At 40.7% G+C, this 21,096-nt stretch overlaps 2 protein-coding genes across 2 annotated transcripts; one reads left to right on the top strand and one right to left on the bottom strand.

The window, feature by feature from the left end:
• Positions 1–1,190: 1,190 nt before the first annotated feature.
• On the top strand, positions 1,191–5,474 carry LOC139919172 (tryptase-like). The gene is made up of 5 exons (XM_071908811.2): positions 1,191–1,288; positions 1,941–2,112; positions 2,843–3,111; positions 4,155–4,294; positions 5,129–5,474. Exons 1-5 carry the CDS (start codon positions 1,237–1,239, stop codon positions 5,291–5,293), a joined length of 798 nt encoding a protein of 265 aa, XP_071764912.2. The 5' UTR covers positions 1,191–1,236; the 3' UTR covers positions 5,294–5,474.
• A 3,692-nt stretch (positions 5,475–9,166) lies between these two features.
• On the bottom strand, positions 9,167–18,867 carry dus1l (dihydrouridine synthase 1-like (S. cerevisiae)). The gene is made up of 14 exons (XM_071908831.1): positions 18,817–18,867; positions 17,606–17,851; positions 16,781–16,889; positions 14,582–14,632; positions 14,170–14,282; positions 13,312–13,394; positions 12,498–12,601; positions 12,114–12,261; positions 11,407–11,503; positions 10,972–11,060; positions 10,258–10,427; positions 10,099–10,136; positions 9,880–9,955; positions 9,167–9,644 (listed from the first exon to the last, which is right to left on the bottom strand). Exons 2-14 carry the CDS (start codon positions 17,840–17,842, stop codon positions 9,478–9,480), a joined length of 1,482 nt encoding a protein of 493 aa, XP_071764932.1. The 5' UTR covers positions 17,843–17,851; positions 18,817–18,867; the 3' UTR covers positions 9,167–9,477.
• Between the last annotated feature and the right edge of the window lie 2,229 nt (positions 18,868–21,096).

Here is a 21,096-nt window from a genome sequence, read left to right as displayed (position 1 = left end):
TGTCAATAAGCCCAATTACTTAATAAATTCAGTTAATTAAAGTTGATGACAATTTTTTAACAAACATTAGTTGATGTGTTAACAAGCCCAATTATTTATTTGTGTAACAAGCTTGAAATATCCACATCCCCTATTTCTCTTCTTGTCTCTCCCTTCATACAGGACAATGAAGAGGGATCAGCATCCTAAGAACCAATCTGAGGCTGTCACTGAGAGAATGACTTGCCAACCTTTTTGTAAAAGATAAAATGAAAATCTACTAATGGAGAGCTGTGATGGAGGCTTTTTTTCTTCAAACATGTTCAATTATCAAACGTAATTTACCTGCATTTGATTGATTTTACCAATGTTAGTGCATTAGAAGTGAGGCAGTATACCTCATGTCTAGTGAGTGGCCCAGTCCTTCGTATATTTTTCTGTATGTGGCCCTCAGGAAAAAAAGTTTGGACACCCCTGCTCTACATGGTTGAGTTCAGAACCTGGTGATGGTCGAGGCTGTACATTCAATCCAAAAACTCCCTCTGTTGGGTCTAGGCATGACCCTACCATGGTTGGGTTTAGTGTAAGCTGATGGCCAAGGCAGTTGGTAGAATCGATGAACTCCCTTAGTGGGGTTTAGGCAAGGAGCCCGTCTGGGTTAGGGTTAGTAATAGCAGCAGTAGTAGTAGTAGCAGTAGTAACAGTAGTACTAGTAGCAGTAGTAGTAGTAGTAGCAGTAGTAGTAGTAGTAGCAGTAGTAGTAGTAGTAGCAGTAGTAGTAGTAGTAGCAGTAGTAGCAGTGGTAGTGGGCTTTAGGCAAGGAGCCCGTCTGGGTTAGGGTTAGTAATAGCAGCAGTAGTAGTAGTAGTAGTACTAGTAGTAGTAGCAGTAGTAGTAGCAGTAGCAGTAGTAGTACTAGTAGTAGTAGCAGTAGTAGTAGCAGTAGTAATACTAGTAGTAGTAGCAGCAGTAGTAGTAGTAGTGGTACTAGTAGCAGCAGTAGTAGTAGTAATAGTATTTGTATTATTAGTATTAGTATATGTTCATGAGGGTTCTTGACATGTAATAAATTGCCAAAGTCCACACCTTCAAGAACCACGATGTGCAGCAACACCAACGTGACAGTTTTCAGTGGTGAGGAGAGGGAAGGCTGATAGTGCTGATTAGAAGCTGCTGCTGATTTCATCTCTCCAGCTCTGTATAAAGCTGAAGCTTGTCCCTCTGGGCCAGAGCCTGCTGGTTCACTCCGTCACAGCCATGGCTTTCTCTGCTCTACTGACTGTGGGTTTGCTGATCCATAACGCTGCAGGTGAGAAACACTATCGTTGTCTTAAGAACATTATTCTCATCTAGAAGGATGGATGTGATGCTTTAGGCTGCATGTAATTCCATACAGTCAGGAATATGGTGGAGGGTAAACCCACCTTAACTCCATTAAGTTTGCCATAGTAAGTACTATCAAACTGGTGTAAGTTATTTGAGGATTGGGTCTGTTAATGAATGCTTTTGTGTAAGTATAATTGATCTTTGTTTTTAGCTATGACTGTACATAAAAAGTGCCACTGATGTAGACTTAACCTGATCATGAAACAAGTGAAACTGTTTATCAAATATGTAAGATGTTTCCACTTATACTATGGTAAACCATTGAAAATTCTTGAGACCGATTCTCAGTTATAGCAGTAGTTGTAGTCAAATAATTGCACATTTGTGATAAATAAGACTTTAAAGGCTTTATATTTTTATCAAAATCCCATTACTACATCACAGATTTTTTAACAATCCCATGCTTCCGTCCCTGTGCCGCTCCCATCAAATAAAACTGCCTTTCTCTCTGTAACAGTTTGTATTGAAAGCCAGAAAGCTCAGCTAACCCTTTCATTGAGTCAGCAGTTATATTTTGTGCTATGGGGGGAGTAAAAATATGACTTATTGTCACTTTAACTTACACTGCATTTTAGGTTCTTTTGGAGCAGAGGTCAGGAGCTCCATTGTGGGGGGGCAGGACGCTCCAGTGGGCCGCTGGCCGTGGATGGTTCACCTAAACATCAGCAACGGCAGCTACAAGTGGCGCTGTGGCGGCTCGCTCCTCAATGATGAGTGGGTGCTGACTGCTGCAAGCTGTGTGAACCAGTAAGTGTGTCGTCGTCTATGTGTGTGTGTTCTGCAGTGGAATCATTGATCGCCATAAGTAGGGATGGGACGATACGCTTATCTCACGATACGATTAGATAGGCGATATGGGGTTCACGATTCAATACAACCACGATATGATGCAATAAATAAAAGTTCAATAACAACAAAGTCTGACTGTGCAGAATTCTGTTTATTTCTGAGCCACAAATCTTTCTAGCAATGGCTTTGGCTTGCTAGAATGTAAACAATTTAAAAATGTTATTACAAAGTGTAAATGATATAATTTGGACGGAGAGCTTGTGAAATTGGGATGGACAAGACATCTCATGATTACTACAGCAGAGTAAAATGTAGCTAATATCGCATATTCATTTTTCTGCCCCATGATACATATTTTCACATTTTTGTACTGCAATATATTCAATTCCGATTTATCATCCCGTCCCTAGCCATAAGTCTCTACTACTATAATAGTGTGTGTGTATGTTCTTGTACTTTTATCCTTGTGCGAACCAGTTTGAGTTTTCGACCTTCGTACTGAGGATATTTTGGCCGATCCTTACTTCTATAAGGGGCTTGTTTAGGATTGGGAATTGCGTTTAGGGTTAAGATTAGGATTAGTTTTCGATTAGGGTAAGGTTTACGGTTAGGATTAAGGGTTATATAGTCAATGGAAGGTCCTCACAAGTAAATAAAACAAATGTGTTTGTGCATGTGTGTGTCACAGACAGCGCAACACCAATTGGGAAAAATCAATTGTTTGGCTTGGCTCACACGACCTGAAGGGGTATTCCAGGTTCCGAGGTATTAGGAGCATCACCATCCACACTAACTTCCAGCCCAATGGCTACCTGAACAACATCGCCCTGATTAAGATGTCCAAGAAGGTCGTCTTCACCTCGGTGATTGCACCTGTGAATCTGACCACGATCCAGGACACCTTTGATTCAGCATCCGAGTGTTGGATCACTGGCTGGGGCAACATTGGGAAAAATAGTGAGTTCAACACATAATGCCCATGTAGGGACAAATGAACACACATCCATTACAAACTCTCACTATGTTAGGGGTCATCAGATTCAAGAATTTCCTGTCAAATCAATTTAAGTTACATTACCATTATATATACATATCCATATAACACTGTTAGAAAATTGGCTTAGTCTTAGCTCACGTTAAAATAATACACTATTTTATTGATAGATTGTCCCGTTGGTCAATTTATCCGTTAAGTGGTGAGAAAATGGACACCAATATCGTTAGTTGGTGGGCAATGGGAGACTGATGAATACTTTGCTGAATACTGCAATACAATATTTATGAATCTACAAGCCATTTAATAAAAACTACTTACTACTTTTTATTGCTAAAACCTCAGTCGTTTTACTGAATATTGCTAGAGGCCTACTATCACTCAACATAGTGTATGCTAAAGAGTTAGCATGGAGCCCGCTATCACTCAACATAGTGTATGCTAAAGAGTTAGCATGGAGCCCGCTATCACTCAACATAGTGTATGCTAAAGAGTTAGCATGGAGCCCGCTATCACTCAACATAGTGTATGCTAAAGGGTTAGCATGGAGCCCGCTATCACTCAACATAGTGTATGCTAAAGGGTTAGCATGGAGCCCGCTATCACTCAACATAGTGTATGCTAAAGTGTTAGCATGGAGCCCACTATCATTCAACATAGTGAATGCTAAAGAGTTAGCATGGAGCCTACTGTCACTCAAAGTGCTACAGTGTTATAGAGCACCGGTGCCAATGAGCTACAGGCAACATATGGATGATTTTGGTGTCTATGTTCTCATCACGTCATGGCTAAGCTGACCAAAGGGACAATCTACCAAAAATGTGGTGTATTTCTTTAACAGCAAAGATAATCAGATATAAACATAACCTTGGCTACTATGTGTACGTCGCAATATCATAAAAGCATTCTCTCCTTCTTTGCCATTATCACCCTCTTTATTTTCATCATTGCTTTCCTTGTCTCTCTCTCCCTGTCTGTCCACCCTGTCCCTCTCTGTCTGTCTCAGTCCCACTGCCAGGTCGAGAAGTCCTCCAGGAGCTGCAGGTCCCCATTGTCCGTCAAGTTGAATGTAAGGCAGCGTACCCCGGCATGACTGATAAAATGCTGTGTGCAGGATACCTGGAAGGAGGGAAGGGCACCTGTGATGTGAGTTTTAGTTGAGGCAAAGTCGAGGTGAATTGGAAAAAAAACATTTCCTTTCATCCAATCAAAAGTACATTTTATGTGTTGAATATGGACACAAATACAAAATGCACAAATCAAAACTTTTTTTCTCCTGTTTTTTCTCCTGTTTTCTGGTTTGATTCTGATGAATTACATATTGCACAGGGATTTTGTGGGGGAAAAAAAGGTTTTTGATGAATTATTTACAAAATACTATGTATATGGCACAGATCTTTGCGCCATATAGCTTTTTTTTTTTTTTTGTTTAATTTTATCTGAAAACATAGCTTTTTTGCTATGTTTTAATATAAAATACCCTATAAATTAGAAATGACAAAAGATACCAAAAAGGCAGTGTAAATTACAAACAATTTTTGTTAAGAAGCAGGAGGTAAAATCTGGAGGCATGTGTTAGCATGTTTTGTTTTTTTTAGCTAATTTTGTGCTCAGTGTACTTGATGCAGCTGGTATAAAAACAGAAATTGGCTATTTATACATGTTGTTTTTGTTGATTCGTGTGTAGTCTTATGAAACTAATGTAGGTATAGAAGTAAAACATAATATCTCAAGATTGACCAATACAGCCAAAATCAACATTTTCGCATGTGGTGCCTCACCCTAACAGGTTAAATCAGTGAAGTTGAAGTTATGCTAGCTTAGAGCAATGAAATCGATTTCCAATCTAAGGAAGGAGGGTCAATAATGCTTGCTAAGTGGAAAAAGTTCCAAGTGATAATTGAGATGGAAATAATTTAGGCAGAACACGAACACATTACTTTGAAGACCGACAGTGTGTGTGACATTTCTGCTTCACAGGGAGACTACGGCGGCCCGCTGGTGTGTCGTACAGCTCGTGGCTTCGTGCAGGTGGGCATCATGAGTTATGGGAATTCTTCAGGTTGTGCTCTTGAGGGTTTCCCCAGCGTCTACACCCGAGTGGATCAATACCTGCCCTTCATCAACAGTCGCATCCACCGCTAGACGTCCTAGACCTAGACGTCCCTGAAGCTGAAGCTGTCCAGTCCACGAACTGGAACATCCTTCCTCGCTCTGTTTAGCTTCTCAACCCCATAGATGAATAGAAATGTTGTGCTGTCACTCCATGTAATCCTCCTAAATGGAATCTACTCGTTCATTCTAGCAGTAAAGTCTTGAAGCATTAGTTTTGTGTCTGCATTTTTTTGTGTTTTGGAGAATTTATGTTATGTTAAGTATGCTGACAATACAGACAGAAATTTTTACAACAAATTTGAGCTGCAAAGGTAGAATTTTAAACAAACCCATGCAACACGTAGGGTGGGACACTTTGTATTTCGAACTTCTACAGTGTGCCCAAAGCCAAATTTCATTCATTTACCAAGTGGGACAGCAGGCTAGATAAAGTGGGACACTAGAAGTTAGTTTTTATAAGTTAAATGCTATGATATATGATTGAATACACAAGAGATACTGAACCCTTTCCTGATACAACCATTATTAGATATGGCTTCCTAATAGATTTCAGGCATTTTTTAGTGATCTTTACTCACCACAATATGATAAAAACATCACGATTTGGACTAGGTTCAGATTCTATTTAAAATAGCAGTACTACAAGAATCAGAGCCTTGCTAACTTAAACACAGATGGTCGCCCAATGTAAATCGAATTTCTTTCCTCCATTGTAAATGCATAAAAGACTGTCCCTCTTTATCTAGTTGGGTCCAGTAAAGTGGGCAAACTCAAAAGTGGCTGACTTTCAAAATCATACTGACCTTTTTTGAAATTTTTGATGCACTAGTATTATGCACTTTTATGGCAAATCTGGCATTGTGTAATATTTGTGACAGTTTTATAGCCTAAATAGCAAAACAGAAGAAACAACAGATGCCACAGATCTTACCATGTGCTTTTTCAGGAGGAGTATATGCTGGCATTTCTGTTTTATTGGTCAGTTAACAGAGAGACAGAAAAGATGGGAGAGAGGAGGGTGGCATGTGACAATGGTCCCAGGCTGAATCGGAGGTAGCCATTCAAACAGTGGTTTGGATCTTTGAAAGTGATAGAATCTTGTAGCCCAAATGGCATCAACATGTCGCTGGAATTCATCTCATAGGCTGTAGAAAATCTGCATTTACTTGCATCTTGAGTCTGAATATTATGGAAGAGGATTAGGGCCACGTGAAAAATTTGAGTTTTGAGTTCTGAGAATAAAGTCAGAACTCAGAATTCTGAGAATGAAGTCAGAATTCTGACTTTAAACTCAGAACTCACATTTTTCACATGGCCCTAATCTTCACAATGTAAAAGGAGAGGAAATCTTGACCACATAACCTACAGCACCGACAGCTGGTCTAAACAGCCTTCTTCTGTGAGTTTAAACATAATTGATACTGTGCATGTAAAACAAAATGCCCTCCGAGGTTTGACTTGTCATATCTCAGAAATTGACCATCCATCCATCCACATGCATTAGATACATAGTAACACATTACTACCCAACTATGCTTACTCTGAACTATGGCATGGATTGTAGATGTCAAAGAATTGTTAGAATTTGACACAGATTGCTCATTTATAGCAGTAGAGGTAACTCCATTTTGCTTTTGCAGCCCACACACACAGGTTTTCACCAATTCATTATAACCTAGCACCCATATTCCTATAATGCAAACAGTTTCAACAGTTTCATATGATTGCTATTACACATTTTCAATTTAGAATAACTTGTCCATTTTTGGACCAACCCCTTAGCTTTTCACAAACTAAGAAACACATACCCAATTCATTTACTTGCCAAATGTCAAGTCATGCTGACCTGCGGTTCATGAGAAGTTTTTTAAAAGGTTTTTTAAAAAAAAAATCTAAAATACCAGCCAAAGATTTATTGCAGATATTATGGGTCCTAGAGGTCAAACTATTCAGCCTGTCCAGATACATATCTGTACCAAGTTTCACATCTCTAAGACTAACAGAATGGTGGGGCTGGACAGGATAATTACCGTATATTACTTCTCTAACAGAAGAAGCCAGAGAACAGTCATCCCTTTATTCTTTAGAAGGCTCGTCAGTTGTCAAGCAGATTAAAAGATGTGGATTCCACACAGTCTCTCATACTCACTTCCTAGATAAGCAGTGGACTTTGAGTGTGATAAATAACACATATCTCATAACATTCACAGTTAAAACATTACATTTCAAATGTGATGAAGCACTGTCCAATTTACTTCATGAAGAGACATGTTATAAGCTTGTTATAAGAGCATCTAATGGCTCATAGGGTATAACACACTATAATCTATTATAACGGTATCCCTTAAAGGTGCTTTGTGTTAATCTCATTGTCAAATTAATTGTGATACCTTGGGATAATTATAGTAAACAAATGAGAGCATGGTGGAGATGATTGGTCTCCTCTATCTCACACCAGTGGTATTGTTAGTGCTAGTGTTTCTTAAAATTAAGACTACATTTCCCATAAACCCCTTTGCTTCTGGTGCCCCCGCCCCGAAGAGGATCAACACGGAAGTGATTTTTCCATCGGTCTTTCACTCCTTCCACCATCTGCCATTACCAGAAACTCTGAAAGCTTTAGCTCCGTTTGCTCTGGAAGAACAGCGCCCTCTTCCTGTTTTGTGCCGTAAAGCAATCCAGCAGATTTCCCTCCAAATCTGACCCAGTGGCATACAATGTAAAATGCAGTGTAGAGGCTGTCAATTTTCTTGCCGATGGTCTCATTTGCTTACGGCAATTCTAGTAATGGCTCAAAAATAATGTGCTAATGATTTATTGATGTAAAAATGATACATGTAGCACCTTTAAAGTGTAACTTGATGTTCAAATCTCTAGCCACTGAGCATGTCTTAGACCACGGCAGATGGAGCACCACTTTGATCTTGCCCTCTCCCTTTCTCCCTCATCAGCTCAAGTTCATATCTGGATAGGCAGTGGTATTTCTCATCAAAAAGGCACATACTTCAAGTCAATGCACTACGAGCGAACCGCAGCCCCAGTAGAATAAATAAAACAGCTAACAAACAAGATGAAAATGCAACCACATTCATGACGTTAAATGAAGGTAATAAAAGAACAATCCATCAAAAAAAAGATATGTGCTTCCTACATCGATTTGACAGTGACTGAATCGTTGAACTTTGGTGACTCAAGTAATAATTTTGGCCAAAAGAATTTCCAACACAAATTCTCAGAAAATCTTTCGTTTAAAAAAAAAAGAAAAAGGTCTGATATGATTAGTTGAGCAACCCTCCCATTTGGGTGATGATATCGGAGTGAGGAAGCTCAACGTTCTCCTCCGATGAGAGTCTAGCGAAAAATCCCGAGTTTGTTGCTCTCCTCAGTGATGGAGAGAAAGAGCTATCCATAATCTTGGTGATCCATATCGCATAAAAATTATTTTTTTCGTTACTTTACGGTATTGGTCTGCTGACAGATGTCTACGTTTCAACATCAGTCCCAAACAGTCGGGAGTCTGGTCCTGGATGACCATTATGTCCTTGAGGTTACGTAGCAGCTGCAGTGTGAGTGTGTGTGTGCTGACTAGCCATTGGCTACGTTTACATGCACGGACTAACCTGGCTATTGCCCATACTCTGGTTAAGGTCTTAGTCGGTTTATCTGTTTTCATGAATCTTTGATACCCTGTGATTGAATTTCCCTGTTGCTATGAATAAATCAGTTAACAGAATATTCCCTCCCTCTTTGACTAAGCAATAGTAGCTTACTGCAAATACAGGGGAAACAAATGATCCTAGTAATTTGTTAACAAAAAAATGTAACTGGATAAATTAAAGTGATACGCACAATCACCTCTTCCATTAGTGCTGGACAAGGATTAACTTGCAAAAAATCTAAGTAGGTACACACAACATTCTTGCTCCATCAAACTTAATTGTGGTAAACATTTGGACCAAACTAGTCTTTGTCTTTTGTTGATGGAACAAGAATGGTGTTGATGTTTGATGTATCTAGAATCCTGCGGGAGTCCGAGTTTGCACACGGTGAAAGATAAAGATGTTTCCGTGGCATGGCATCTTAACCAGGTTTCTCATGATCAGAGTATGAGCTTACCGAGTTATTCTAACCCAGTCATGATGTTTACACGCATCCACCCAAAACCAGGTTAATGACAGTGTTCTCGGTGCGTGTAAACGTAGCCAGTGTCCTGCTCATAGCACCAGCTGTCCCTGCTGCTGCTCCTGCAGCTCTGTGGGTGTCTCTGACGGAGGCTGAGAGGAGCTGCTGGGTGTCCCTATCTCCTCCTCTACCAATCCCTCCTTCTTCTCCTCCTCGGCTTTCAGTTTCTCTGCCTTGGTCCTGAACCTCAACCCGTGGCCTGTGGACCACACAGAGGTATTACAGTGGTTTTATATTTACGTCACAAATAACAAAAAATAATATCTAAATATATTAACAACCGGGCTAGAAAAAGAGAGATCAATTATAGCAATATTGGAGGTCCTCAGCTCCTGGGCCTCCAATATGGCCGCTAGGGTGTGCTATAGTTTCAATCTAATGGCAACAAACTGACACTATTATCTGTGTGTATGCACATGTGTGTGTGTACTGACTTGGACAGTCGGCCACCTCCTTGTACGCCTTCTTCTTGCAGCAGCCTCGACACAGATTGAAGACACATTTATTTCCCTACAGAGACAAAAGACTCTGATTAGGATCTTCCACTTTTCTATCTAGTGTTGTCTATTCTCTTATCCATTAACCATATGAATCACACAAAGACACTGACTGGCAGTTGGTTGATTAAATTGACTGGGCGACTATCAACTTACTTTTGGGTTCCCACACTGTTCACATTTGATGTACTTTGCTGCAAAGTGGAAGAGAGACACAAAAATTGTGATTTTACGTATGAATGTTGATTTGAAGACATCTACTGAAAACTACTGAAAACCATGAAATGTGAATTTTTTAATTCATGTTTGACTCACGTTTCTGTTCGGGACAGAAGTTCTTGTTGGGGTTGCGTGACTTCTTCTTCTGCTTGTTTTTGGAGAGAGTGTCCACTGTTCCGTCAGAGTCCTCCAGTGCCCTTTTCTGACACACCGTCTTCTTCACCTCTGACCCCTGGCTGTTACCGTTAGCGACTGGCTCCTTTGGCCTGCAAGCCACAGTCAGTCATGGGTAAGATCAATATGATTTAATACTATTGTTGCAGACAGATTTTCACTTTCCACCGGTGATTATGATTCTTCTCTGGTATGCCTCAAGGCTCAATTCTTGGGCAGAGACGGTTCTCTTTAGATATGTTACCCCTTGGCAATATTTGCCAGTATAGCACCAACTCCTACCAATATGCTGATGACACTCAACTGCATCTCTCAGTCGAACCAAACAATCCAAGTTGTTGGATTACATGGCTGTCTAGGTAACATCTAGGACTATATCTCTGAAAAGTCTGACATGATATTACAGGCCCGGAGACAAAACTCAGTTGTCTCTTTGCCCTTTACCTCTGTATATCAAGTCTGCATCTAAGAATTTCAAAGTTATTTTGAAGATTTTTGAGAGCCTGATACTGTCGTTCCTTAAACAAGTCACAGACCCTCCCCTCGACATGCCGCAGTTTGTCCCAGGGAGAATTAGTCAGGGAAAATTGGGATAAAAAAAAAAATGACAAAGAAGAATGGGAAGTGGTGACTCACACTGGTCTGATGTATGGCTGGCAGATCCAGTGAGGGAAGGGCAGGCCACCTTCCTTCTGCTCCACATCCTTTCCTTTGGCTATCTCCTCCTATATGGACAGACAACATTACCCTACTGCTCGTGTATGGAAGCTATAGATGAAATTCGCATGAAGTAACATGATGAGAGAACTGACTTCCTGGTTCTTTTGTTGATTCGTTTGCATGGACTAATGCGAGACTGGTGTTGTCTAATATCTAAAAACTCGATACTACTTCGATACCATGGCAAACAAGAAAAACCTGAATTGTGTCAATATGTGTTCAAAGTAAGGACATCCTGGTGAGCAGCTCTTGATATATGGAGCCCAAGGTCATTCCCAAAGTGTTAGTATTTACAAAGAAGCGTATGTGGTTGGATGCTTCTGGGTTAAAGACGGTTAGGTTGGCTGGTACCTGACAGCGTAGTCTCAGCTGTTTGCTGACGTCGGCCAGACCCTCCAGGTTCTTCACCTTGGCCAAGTCCTCCCTCAGGTCCTGGTGGATCTGTAGCCTACACACACACACACACACACACACCATATAGGTCCTCATTAACAGCATGGTATCCGCAGGTTTCGGAAAGCCAGATTTAAAACTTTTTAAAACCTCCTTAAATACTACTTGAAATAATTTAACATCCGATTTAAGACCCAAAATGAAAAAGAGCATCTGTCAAAACCAGACTATTTCTGCTTAAGCACAGCTAATGAAAGTTCTAAAACTATAAATGAGCAGTATAAGATACATGGGAGGGTGTCACTATTCATGTCATGTGTATGCATAATATATGTGCATGTACATAACAGTAAGGCCCATGTTATATTTCTGAAAATACCAATATAAATTTTATCACACAAAAAAAAAAAGACATCATTAAAAAAATAAATCTGTCTTTACATGGTGACAAAAATTAAGACTTCTAATAACTATATTTAAGACATGTTAATGCTTTCCAAACTCTTAAAATTAGATTATAAGACTTTTTGAGACTTTTTAAGGACCTGCAAAAACCCTGCACATATGTGAATGTACTGTGTATGTTTCTGTGCTGTTGTTGGATTTCTGCTAAATGTTGGTATGTACACACACACACACACACACACACACACACACTGACATACGTGTGGTGCCAGAGCTTGAAGAGATGGGCTCGTACGTAGGACAGGGTGCAGGGGGGGTGCTGCTTAACCACATCCAGGTACTCCTCAGCCATCTCCCATACTGGGGGGCTGCGGCCCTCAAAGAGCGCTGGGTTATGGAGGTTCCCCTCTGAAGACAGGACACACAAAGCAAAACCAATACAAAATTAGAAATTGAACATTTTTTTTTTTTTACTTCAATAATCAGAAATTGTGTAATGTGTTGTTAAAACTGCCTTTACCAACATTACCAACCAAATTCCCTCAAACTAAAGTCTGCACTTTAACTTGCTAGTTGTGTCATTTCAAGTGTTCCTGCCTAAATACTTTAATTCATAGTATGCATTGTGTACATGTGTTCCTCACCAGCGCACATAACACCCTGCACTCCCGTCTCTTGAATGCAGCGTTCCACATCGCTCAGATGCTGAATGTTGCCATTGGCGAACACTGGGATATTCACCGCTTTCCTGTGGCACACACACACCCATCAATCATTTTGAAATATTGCTAATTTTATGTTGAGGCAAATGTGTCATTTTGCATGCAGCACCATCTTCACAGGTCAGCTTTACTGTGGTTTGGACTAGGGTTTGACCAATATTGCTTTTGAAGGCGGATGCCGATACGCTTGTATTGAAGCTGCGATAGCTGATATCTTGTGTTCAATATCTCTAAATATTTCCATTTTAAGGTAAAAAAAAAGTCTAAATATTCAGTGTTTCGCCCAGAATGATATTCTTATCAGGGTGGAAAAGCCTCTGAAACAGCACTTAGACCATCATGGGACACAAACTCTTAATTGAAACCCAGACTGATGAAATTCTTTTAGGGTTAGCAGCTCTTTGAGGCACGGTGAACCACCCCACCTATTGAATAGTAGGGGGAAACTCACTGTCTTTAAATGAAGAATTAATTTACAAAAAACATTACTGAAAAAAATAAAATGGGCAAAGAAAATAAAACTTCATTTCAGGTTTTCCAGACTGTTTTACGTAGCTGTGGTCAGGGAGGAATCTCTATCAAATCCAAGGTGGACAACGCTGACACTGGCCAGTATATATTGGTCTAAGTGGTAATTGGTCCTAGTTTGAACCATTTGAAGGAATGAAAAAATCTGCAACTACATGTTCCAGTGCAGATGCATGTGAAAGATTAAAACAAGGCCATGGTAACTCACCGTACAGCCTTGATGTGCTCCCAGCTAGCGATGCCAGTCATGGCTCCTTTCTGGTCTTTGGTTCGGCCGTGTACCGTCAGCAACTAGGAAAGAGATGGAGGAAGCTGACATCTAGGTCTTATTACTGGGTACCATAAGCTGCTTGTCAGCAGCAAGGCTATTGTGAGTCAAGTGCTTTCCAATGGCTAAAGGGCAAAGGTTTCAGAAAGCTTTTTAAGCCCTTACTAATGCTACATGGAATTGAATTTAACACCAATTTAAAAACCATAATAAATAAACAAAGCTGGAAAAACAGCCTGTTTCTGATTAAACAGAGCTAATACAAATTGTGAAACTATCAATAGAACAAAAGACACCAGGACGTTAAATGTTAAGGGACATGAAGTCCAACTGTGTTCAGTAAGGCAGATGGCATGCATATTGTACTACTATCTCTATTATCTACTAATCTGTGCTCAGCTAAGACTTGATTGTTAGTTGACAATTGACTGCGCTACATGTTGTGCTGTGATTACATGGATAACGACATATTATATTGGAAGTAGTCGTGTAGGTGTATCTGATGTGCTATATGCTGCCAACTCGTAGACAGGATCAAAGCACAGCAGAGGCAGCTAAAGGTTACAGTAGGTTTAGCGCTGCCTCAACATCAAAGAAATGCTAGTACTCTCTCACTTCTCAGCATGGTCACACTGCTGCCCAAGGAATCACAGGATGATAAATGGGAAGAATTAGAGATGTGGCTTTGAAAGGCCCACTTGCCCAGGAGTGCCCTGCTTTGACTGTGCCTCACCATCAGATGAGACTGAGAATCACAGGCATAGAGCATTCATGTTAAAAGTATTACTACGTTCATACCTGACATCCAGCTTTCTCCAGCATCTGGGCGTAGCGGACCGTCTTGTCGACCTCCTTGAACACGCGGATCTTACATGTGATGGGCACTGAGATCTTCTCGTTGGCCAACTTGACTATGGGAAATGAACAAAGCAACACGTAGGCTCACAAAACATCAGATTATTTCCTGTATAAAAGGATTTCTAAGTGAGTTTTTTGTGATTATTGCCAAAAATGCTTGACTTTGTGGTGGGACTCAAAAAGTGCTCTTTCGATTTGGCCATTTCATGTAGAAAAACTGCTGTAATTTTGAGTTCTCAAAAATACTGCAGGCGTTGTGAAATATTACAATCCCAAAACCTCAAATTCCTGGAGGGACAGGTAAACGGCTCATCTGTCTTTCTTCACCTCTTGTCTCTTAGGGCAGACTTACCCATTTTCTCCAACAGCTCCCATTCGTCTTGTAGGAAAACTCCATAGTGCCCTGAGAAACAAAAAGCATCCGGGACAGGTTAATTCCTCTCTAACTTACATAGTGTGTATGCTGTACAGGCTTGCTACAAATCCAATTCTAACTTACAGGGAATCAGATAGAGGGACTGATATTTGTACATCTCCCTCTATCAAAACACTGGGACACACTCTCTTAACTAGGGCTGCACCGTCGATCGGCCATTGATCGTAATCAGCCGATAAACAGTCCAAAAATAAAAACTAAGCCAATTTGCAGTGGTCAGCGGAAAGTTTGTAGTGTCGGCATTGTCGTCCATCTGGCATTGACAGTTCTTTTCCGACCACAGCCTCTGATCGTAGATTAGAACCAGAAACATTAGAACTTTACCAGTACATCCCTAGTTCTAACGCTTTACACACATCTACTGGTCTGTAAACATGGAGAGACACGCACTCTTGTACATTTCTCTATGCGTGGCGAGTAGGGCTGGGAAGATACGCTTATCTCCCGATTCGATACTATCACGATACTTGGGTGCTGATTCGATATGTATTGCGATTCTTAAGTATTGCGATTCTACAAGTATTGCGATTCGATATTACAATTTATTGCGATTTTCGTTTGCTTTTTTAACACTAGACCATGGGAAAAAGTTGAATCATACACTTCTAGAAACTGTATATGGGACAATATCGCTGTAGGGTGCCTTTTGGTGTCCTGTACATAAATAATTCATTTGCCATGTTAACTTAACATAAAAATTACTATGAAAGGGTTTGTAATATTGGGCTAAGTCTTTATATTCATAAAAAAGCATTACTTGGCTCTTTAGATACATTTTCTAGATTTTTTTCAGTTTTGTATAAGAGGATGCATGCTATTTTGCTATGTCCCATGCACTGCTCATTCAATTTCAATGTGAGTAAAATATAGTCAAATCATAAAATTTATGTGACTGACTGACATGTGATGTGCATTGTTTTTGGAAATATGACTCAAATATGAAATGTGAAATATGAGTCATATTTCCAAAAACAATGCACATCACGTCAGTCAGTCTTTCTGAGATTTATTTCAGCAGCATCACTGCTATACTGCATATAAAAGTGGTACATAAAATGTACAATAGAATGAATAAAAAAAAATATATACTTTTTGAAGTAAACTGCTACATTTAGCTGTTCCTGCTCCTCAAGCTAGTGCTCAAAAGACTTCCGGTGCGCCGTGCGATAGCCGCACTGACGAGGAGACATGAAGGATCCTTCATGCGTTTTTTTGACCAACTGGAACGTCCTTCATGATGGCGGCTCATTTTTGGATGCCGAGTCAGCGAGGAGACGAGGCCGCGAGGACGGAGGAGAGGATGCATTTTGGCCAAATGGAATGCACCTCAGAGCTCCGTGTCAACTTGGCAAACTTGTGTGGATTTACTTTGCATTACTGGTTCTTTTTGCACATATGGTACTTTCACTCATTCAGTATGATCGGCAAACACTTTTGGAGTTACGATTGTCAGCCAGTTCAGACTTAAAGCCGACTTTTGACATCACGGACCACGTACTCCCCTGGGTCTTTTGTTTACCTGCGCGCCGACGGAGGAAAACAAAGAGAAGGAAGCGCGCCGGGGCTCTGTGCAGAACCCGACAGAGAAACAACAAACCCCCTCTGCCCAGCATTCTGCTAGCTAACGTTCAGTCCTTGGACAACAAAGAGACAAGCTGCACGCACGGATTAAACACCAACGGGACATTAGGAGCTGCTGCGTTCTGGCGTTCACCGAGACGTGGCTGGAGCCCAGCGTGCCCGACTGTGCCGTCACGCCGGAGGGTTTATCCTATCGGCAAGACTCAGGCAAGTCGAGGGGAGGGGGTGTGTGCTTTATGGTTAACTCTTCGTGGGCCACGGATGTCTGTGTCTTAAATACGCACTGCTCCCCGGTTCTGGAGCTGCTGACCATCAAAGTCTAGACCAACTACCTCAACACAAATACATTTCGCCATCTGCTGGATAAAAGCGGTGACTTCTTTCCACCTCGTCTAATAAGCATAGACTAAAACGAAGCAATTGAATTTGAATTATATCGATTCAGGAATAAAAAAATCGATTTAAAAATCGTAATTAAAAAAATCACGATACTTAAGTGAATCGATTTTTTTTCCCACCCCTAGTGGCGAGTACCTCTTTTTGCGATCATCTGTGGACAGCCCAGGTTAAGGTCAATGGCATCGCAGTAGTCCTGGGCCAGCAGAGCAGCCTGAACGAACACCCCAGGGTCGTTGGCACAGAACTGAAAAAACAAGAAAGACGGCTTACACTCTGACTGACGCCATTTACACCTGCTATCGGTATCTGGATGAGGAAAAACACATGTTAATACAAGGTGTAAATGCACAATAACATGCTCCTCATTGGTCTCAATGTTGCTTTTGGCCAGCAGATGTCACATTCAGATCCTGCATTCAAAATGGCTTTTGTCTTAGTGAAAATAAACACATACTGGAGTTTTACATTTGTAGGATTTTATAGTCAAGGAGGGCCGTTCTTTTTCAAGTTGGTCCACCTTGACTATAAAGTCCTGGTAGAAACCCTGAGTGTCTTGCCCTACGCTACATTATGAATTACCACATGTCAAGATCATTTGAAGGAATAGTTCACCCAAAAATGATAATTCAGTCTTTACCTACTCATGCCAGCTGAAACACTGGTGAAGTTTGTTAGTCCATATAACACTCCCGAAGACTTGGATTGTGCTGTACGAGCTGTATGGAGTAATTTTTATGGAGTAATTTTATGGTTATTTTTGATCGGCCCTTAAAGTGATATATGGACTAAAACTTCAGAGTTTCAACTGGCATGGGGGTGAGTAGATAAAGACTGATTTTTTGGGTGAACTATTCCTTTAATTTGGCTTGGATTCAGTACATCACCAATCCCTGACATATTCCTCCAATCACCCAACCCTAGCGTGTGTGTGTGTGTGTGTGTGTGTGTGTGTATCCTCACCTGTGTGATGAGGGGTCTGTCCTCCTGACAAACCTCATTGTAGAGGTTTTCTCTCCTGTAGTTGGCGTCGCGCACGAACACCTGCGCGTGCAGCATGGGGGTGTAGCAGAGCTGGGCGCCGTGCCGGCGGCTCAGCAGACGCCAGGCCAGCTCGCTCTGGTCCACCATGGGTGCCACCACGAAGCGCGCCCCCTTCAGGGTGCTCCTCCAGAACTCATAGCCCTGGAGCTTCGCCATCACAGCTCACTTCACCAGACATGGAGGCAGAGAAAATTAAAAACTCAAGTAGGTGTTTTCCTGTTTGGCAACACTTGAGTGAAGTCGGCTGAAATGCGACCTAGCTTCACCTCTGCTAGAGTACAAATTGATCAAAGTAGCAGTAGCCTACTATTACTTTTTGTCCTCTTTCCGCCCCTGGCACAAACCTGCTCCCTATCTGGTTTTAGCCATTTCTACTTTGTTATGATATGGCATGGTTAGCTTATTTATCATACCTTCTAAGGCATGATGGACAACTATGCATTTCTCGGCATTTAGTTTAGGTTTAAATCCAGCAAAGTCAACGAGTTTCCACTGTGTGGCTCAACAGTAACTACAAAGTCTAATTAAACACATGATCTACTATCAGCTAGTTAACTAGTTAGCTAAGTTAGCTAGTTAGATTCATCTTTACTCGGAGTACATTTTAAACGAGTTACGTTTGTCTTTTTCTTTAGTCAATTTTTACACTAGTAATTATACTTATAGCGTTAGTAACGTTAAAGTAAAACGTCAGCAAAGTGACAGGACTTCTACTTAACTAGGATATGTTGCTCCTCTTTCCACCCCTGGCACACACCAGCTAGCTATCTGGGATTAGTTGTACTACGGCATGGTTAGCTTAAATTTCATTTGCCTACAACGACATGAATGACAACTATGCATTTTGTTCATTTTAATCCATCAGAAGCAACGTTTGAGTCCCCACCGTATGGCTCAAATAGTTACTACTAACTTAGTCTATCTAAATACATGTTGTTCCGTCTGCTAGCAAACCTAGCTAGCCCCAGCCAGTTAACATGGAGCACATGATCCACCGCCGCAGGACGCAATTCTAACGGATTTGACAGCGAATACATCTGAATCACGTTTCTCTAACTGTGTCATACAATGCTCTGTTCATGCTTCTCTATCTGTGTTTAACGATATAGGCTGTTGCTGAGAATATTCACCTGAATCACTGTGAAATTTGCAGGGAATTCCTGCCGCAGCAGTTTCCACGTAGATGTAACAGTCAAATAGTACCGATGGGAAACAAATGTCGGAACTCATAAACTAGGCACAGGCAGACTGGGGTCCGCATTTTGATTGACAGCCCTATTCCTTAGTTATGGAAAGTCGTGGGAAAAGACATGGAATTTTACATCAGGGCCACGGTGGAAATGCTGTTAAGAATACAAATAATATACATTCAAATAATACAAAAATGATGACACTGTTGGTTTGAAAGTATAGCCTACCATTAAAATGAAACCAAACAAAAACTGGTACTGCTGACTGATAAAGGTCCAGCAAAATTCAGAACAAATCAAACAAATTAAGTAATGTATCAGTATAAAAAAAAACCATAAAAAAAAACACAGTATTATTATTCCAGTATTTAACATGGTGATATATTTCCTCTTCACAAGATGTTTCTGTTGGATCTCTGCTCTACGTAGCTAGCTTAAATGTGGCTTTATTTTTTTGTCAGTTACAGGCATCATAGCTGAAAGTGCTAGAGACTTGTGTAGGAAGAGATGAGTTCTATCAGTGTTGTCGCAATTCCTATTAGTAGCCAATAGAGGTTGATAGAGGCCATACTATCGCACCTTTAAACATCCATTTCTGACATGGGAGGTGTTCTCCCATGTCAGAAAGCACATGATAATACAATTCCCAGCACAAAGTCACACTTAACACATACATATCCTACATATCCATAAGTGTACACACACATACGCAGCAACACACACAAAGTGAGTAGAGAGAGAGAGTGAGCGAGAGAAACATTGGGAAAGTGTATGTTTGATATCCTGTATGTGTGGTGAGATGTGGACAGTGACATGATGAGAGATGACAGCGTCTTCCATTTTTGTCTCCATCTGCTTGTAGCTCTCAGCTGTTCCCATCCTGAGCAATAACAAATAACACACACATATGAGCTGGCCATGCCCTCTACAGAGGATTTGCTGCGACACAGTGAAGTAATACTGTATGATATGAAAGACCTTGTGCTGGTTGGTGAGAAAAGGCTTACCAATAAATCAGTCAGCTAGAAACAGTTACATCTATTACAGAACCTGGCAGCCTATCCTGAACCCTAACCTAACCCTAACCCTAACCCTGTTCTTAAAGACGAGATGAAATGAAAAATGTCTTTTTAACCCTTTTCGATCACATCCCCGGTCATACTGTGCACCTATTTAACAATATATGCCAAAAAAAAATACCAAAAATCAATTTCATGGTATTCTTATATCAAAATTCAATCATGTTTTCTTCCTGTAAAACAAAATATGCCGTGTGCTTACGTAAGCATGCCCGTAACTAATTTCAACCAATAATATCATGACATCCACCCATCAATCAATCTTCAACTTTTAGCGCACAGAGCTAAGAGGCTAAGATTCATTAGTTAGCTAGCTAGCAACAGCATGGTACTTCGGTGTGTCTTCGGGTGTTATGACACACCCACTTTTCAACGTTCAAATCAAATTCCTCCCAACGTTATGTCCCGCCTGTCTTTCCTGTTTCACTCGGAAATACGTCACGATACGGAAGTTAGATACTCTCGAAATGCCGTTTCATCTCGACTTTAAGCTTAAGCTTAAGCTTAAACTTATAGTCTTACCAGACTATTCTTTTTACACAAAAGTCTTTTTCTGGTATCTCTCTTTTTCTAGCCAGGTTGTTTAATTTATTTTTTAAATTCATTTATTTATTTATTTTATTTAATTTCACTTTATTTTATTTTATTTCACCAGATATTGCGCACAGCTAATTCCCCAGTAGACCACCATGATGATGGAGATTTGTGAAGTAGCAGCTGCAAAGCTTCTAACATATCAGAAGAAGGCATATAATGAAAAAAAAAAAAAAAAAAAAAAAGCAGACCGGAAGTGTCCTAATAATTGGTTAATTTAACCGGCTTTAGGACCCAGATTGAGGGCTTTCCTTCTCCACTGACGTCTGCAGTCAGACGTGCGGGAATAAACGTGGTTGTGCTCTCCGGTGCTGAGGCAGGCTGGAGGAGGGACACGCTGCAGCATCACCCAGGTAGGAAACTCACACATTTGGCCTGTTGCTAATTTTGGAACGGTGACATAATGATGACCTCCTAATCCGCCCATGGGGATAATTATTTTACCACAGATCATTCCCGTCGTATAGAAATGCAAGTCAGTTGAGTGGATTAGGTTGAGGCAAGCATCAGCAGCTCAGAGAGATAAAAGCATGTTAACAGCCAATAA

This window comes from Centroberyx gerrardi, chromosome 7, assembly GCF_048128805.1.
Source record: "Centroberyx gerrardi isolate f3 chromosome 7, fCenGer3.hap1.cur.20231027, whole genome shotgun sequence".
NCBI lineage: Eukaryota > Metazoa > Chordata > Actinopteri > Beryciformes > Berycidae > Centroberyx > Centroberyx gerrardi.
Note: the sequence above shows the minus strand (reverse complement) of the source record. Positions and strands in the feature narration are given on the sequence as shown.

Coding starts and splice junctions, on each gene's coding strand:
- dus1l (XM_071908831.1), bottom strand. CDS start 17,842: ATGGCGAAGCTCCAGGGCTATGAGTTCTGGAGGAGCACCCTGAAGGGG. Junction 13,395..14,169: donor TGGAGAAAGCTGGATGTCAG/GTATGAACGTAG, acceptor TCTCTTTCCTAG/TTGCTGACGGTACACGGCCG. Junction 12,602..13,311: donor GAGCACATCAAGGCTGTACG/GTGAGTTACCAT, acceptor TGTGTGCCACAG/GAAAGCGGTGAATATCCCAG.
- LOC139919172 (XM_071908811.2), top strand. CDS start 1,237: ATGGCTTTCTCTGCTCTACTGACTGTGGGTTTGCTGATCCATAACGCT. Junction 2,113..2,842: donor GCTGCAAGCTGTGTGAACCA/GTAAGTGTGTCG, acceptor TGTGTGTCACAG/ACAGCGCAACACCAATTGGG. Junction 3,112..4,154: donor GGGCAACATTGGGAAAAATA/GTGAGTTCAACA, acceptor TGTCTGTCTCAG/TCCCACTGCCAGGTCGAGAA.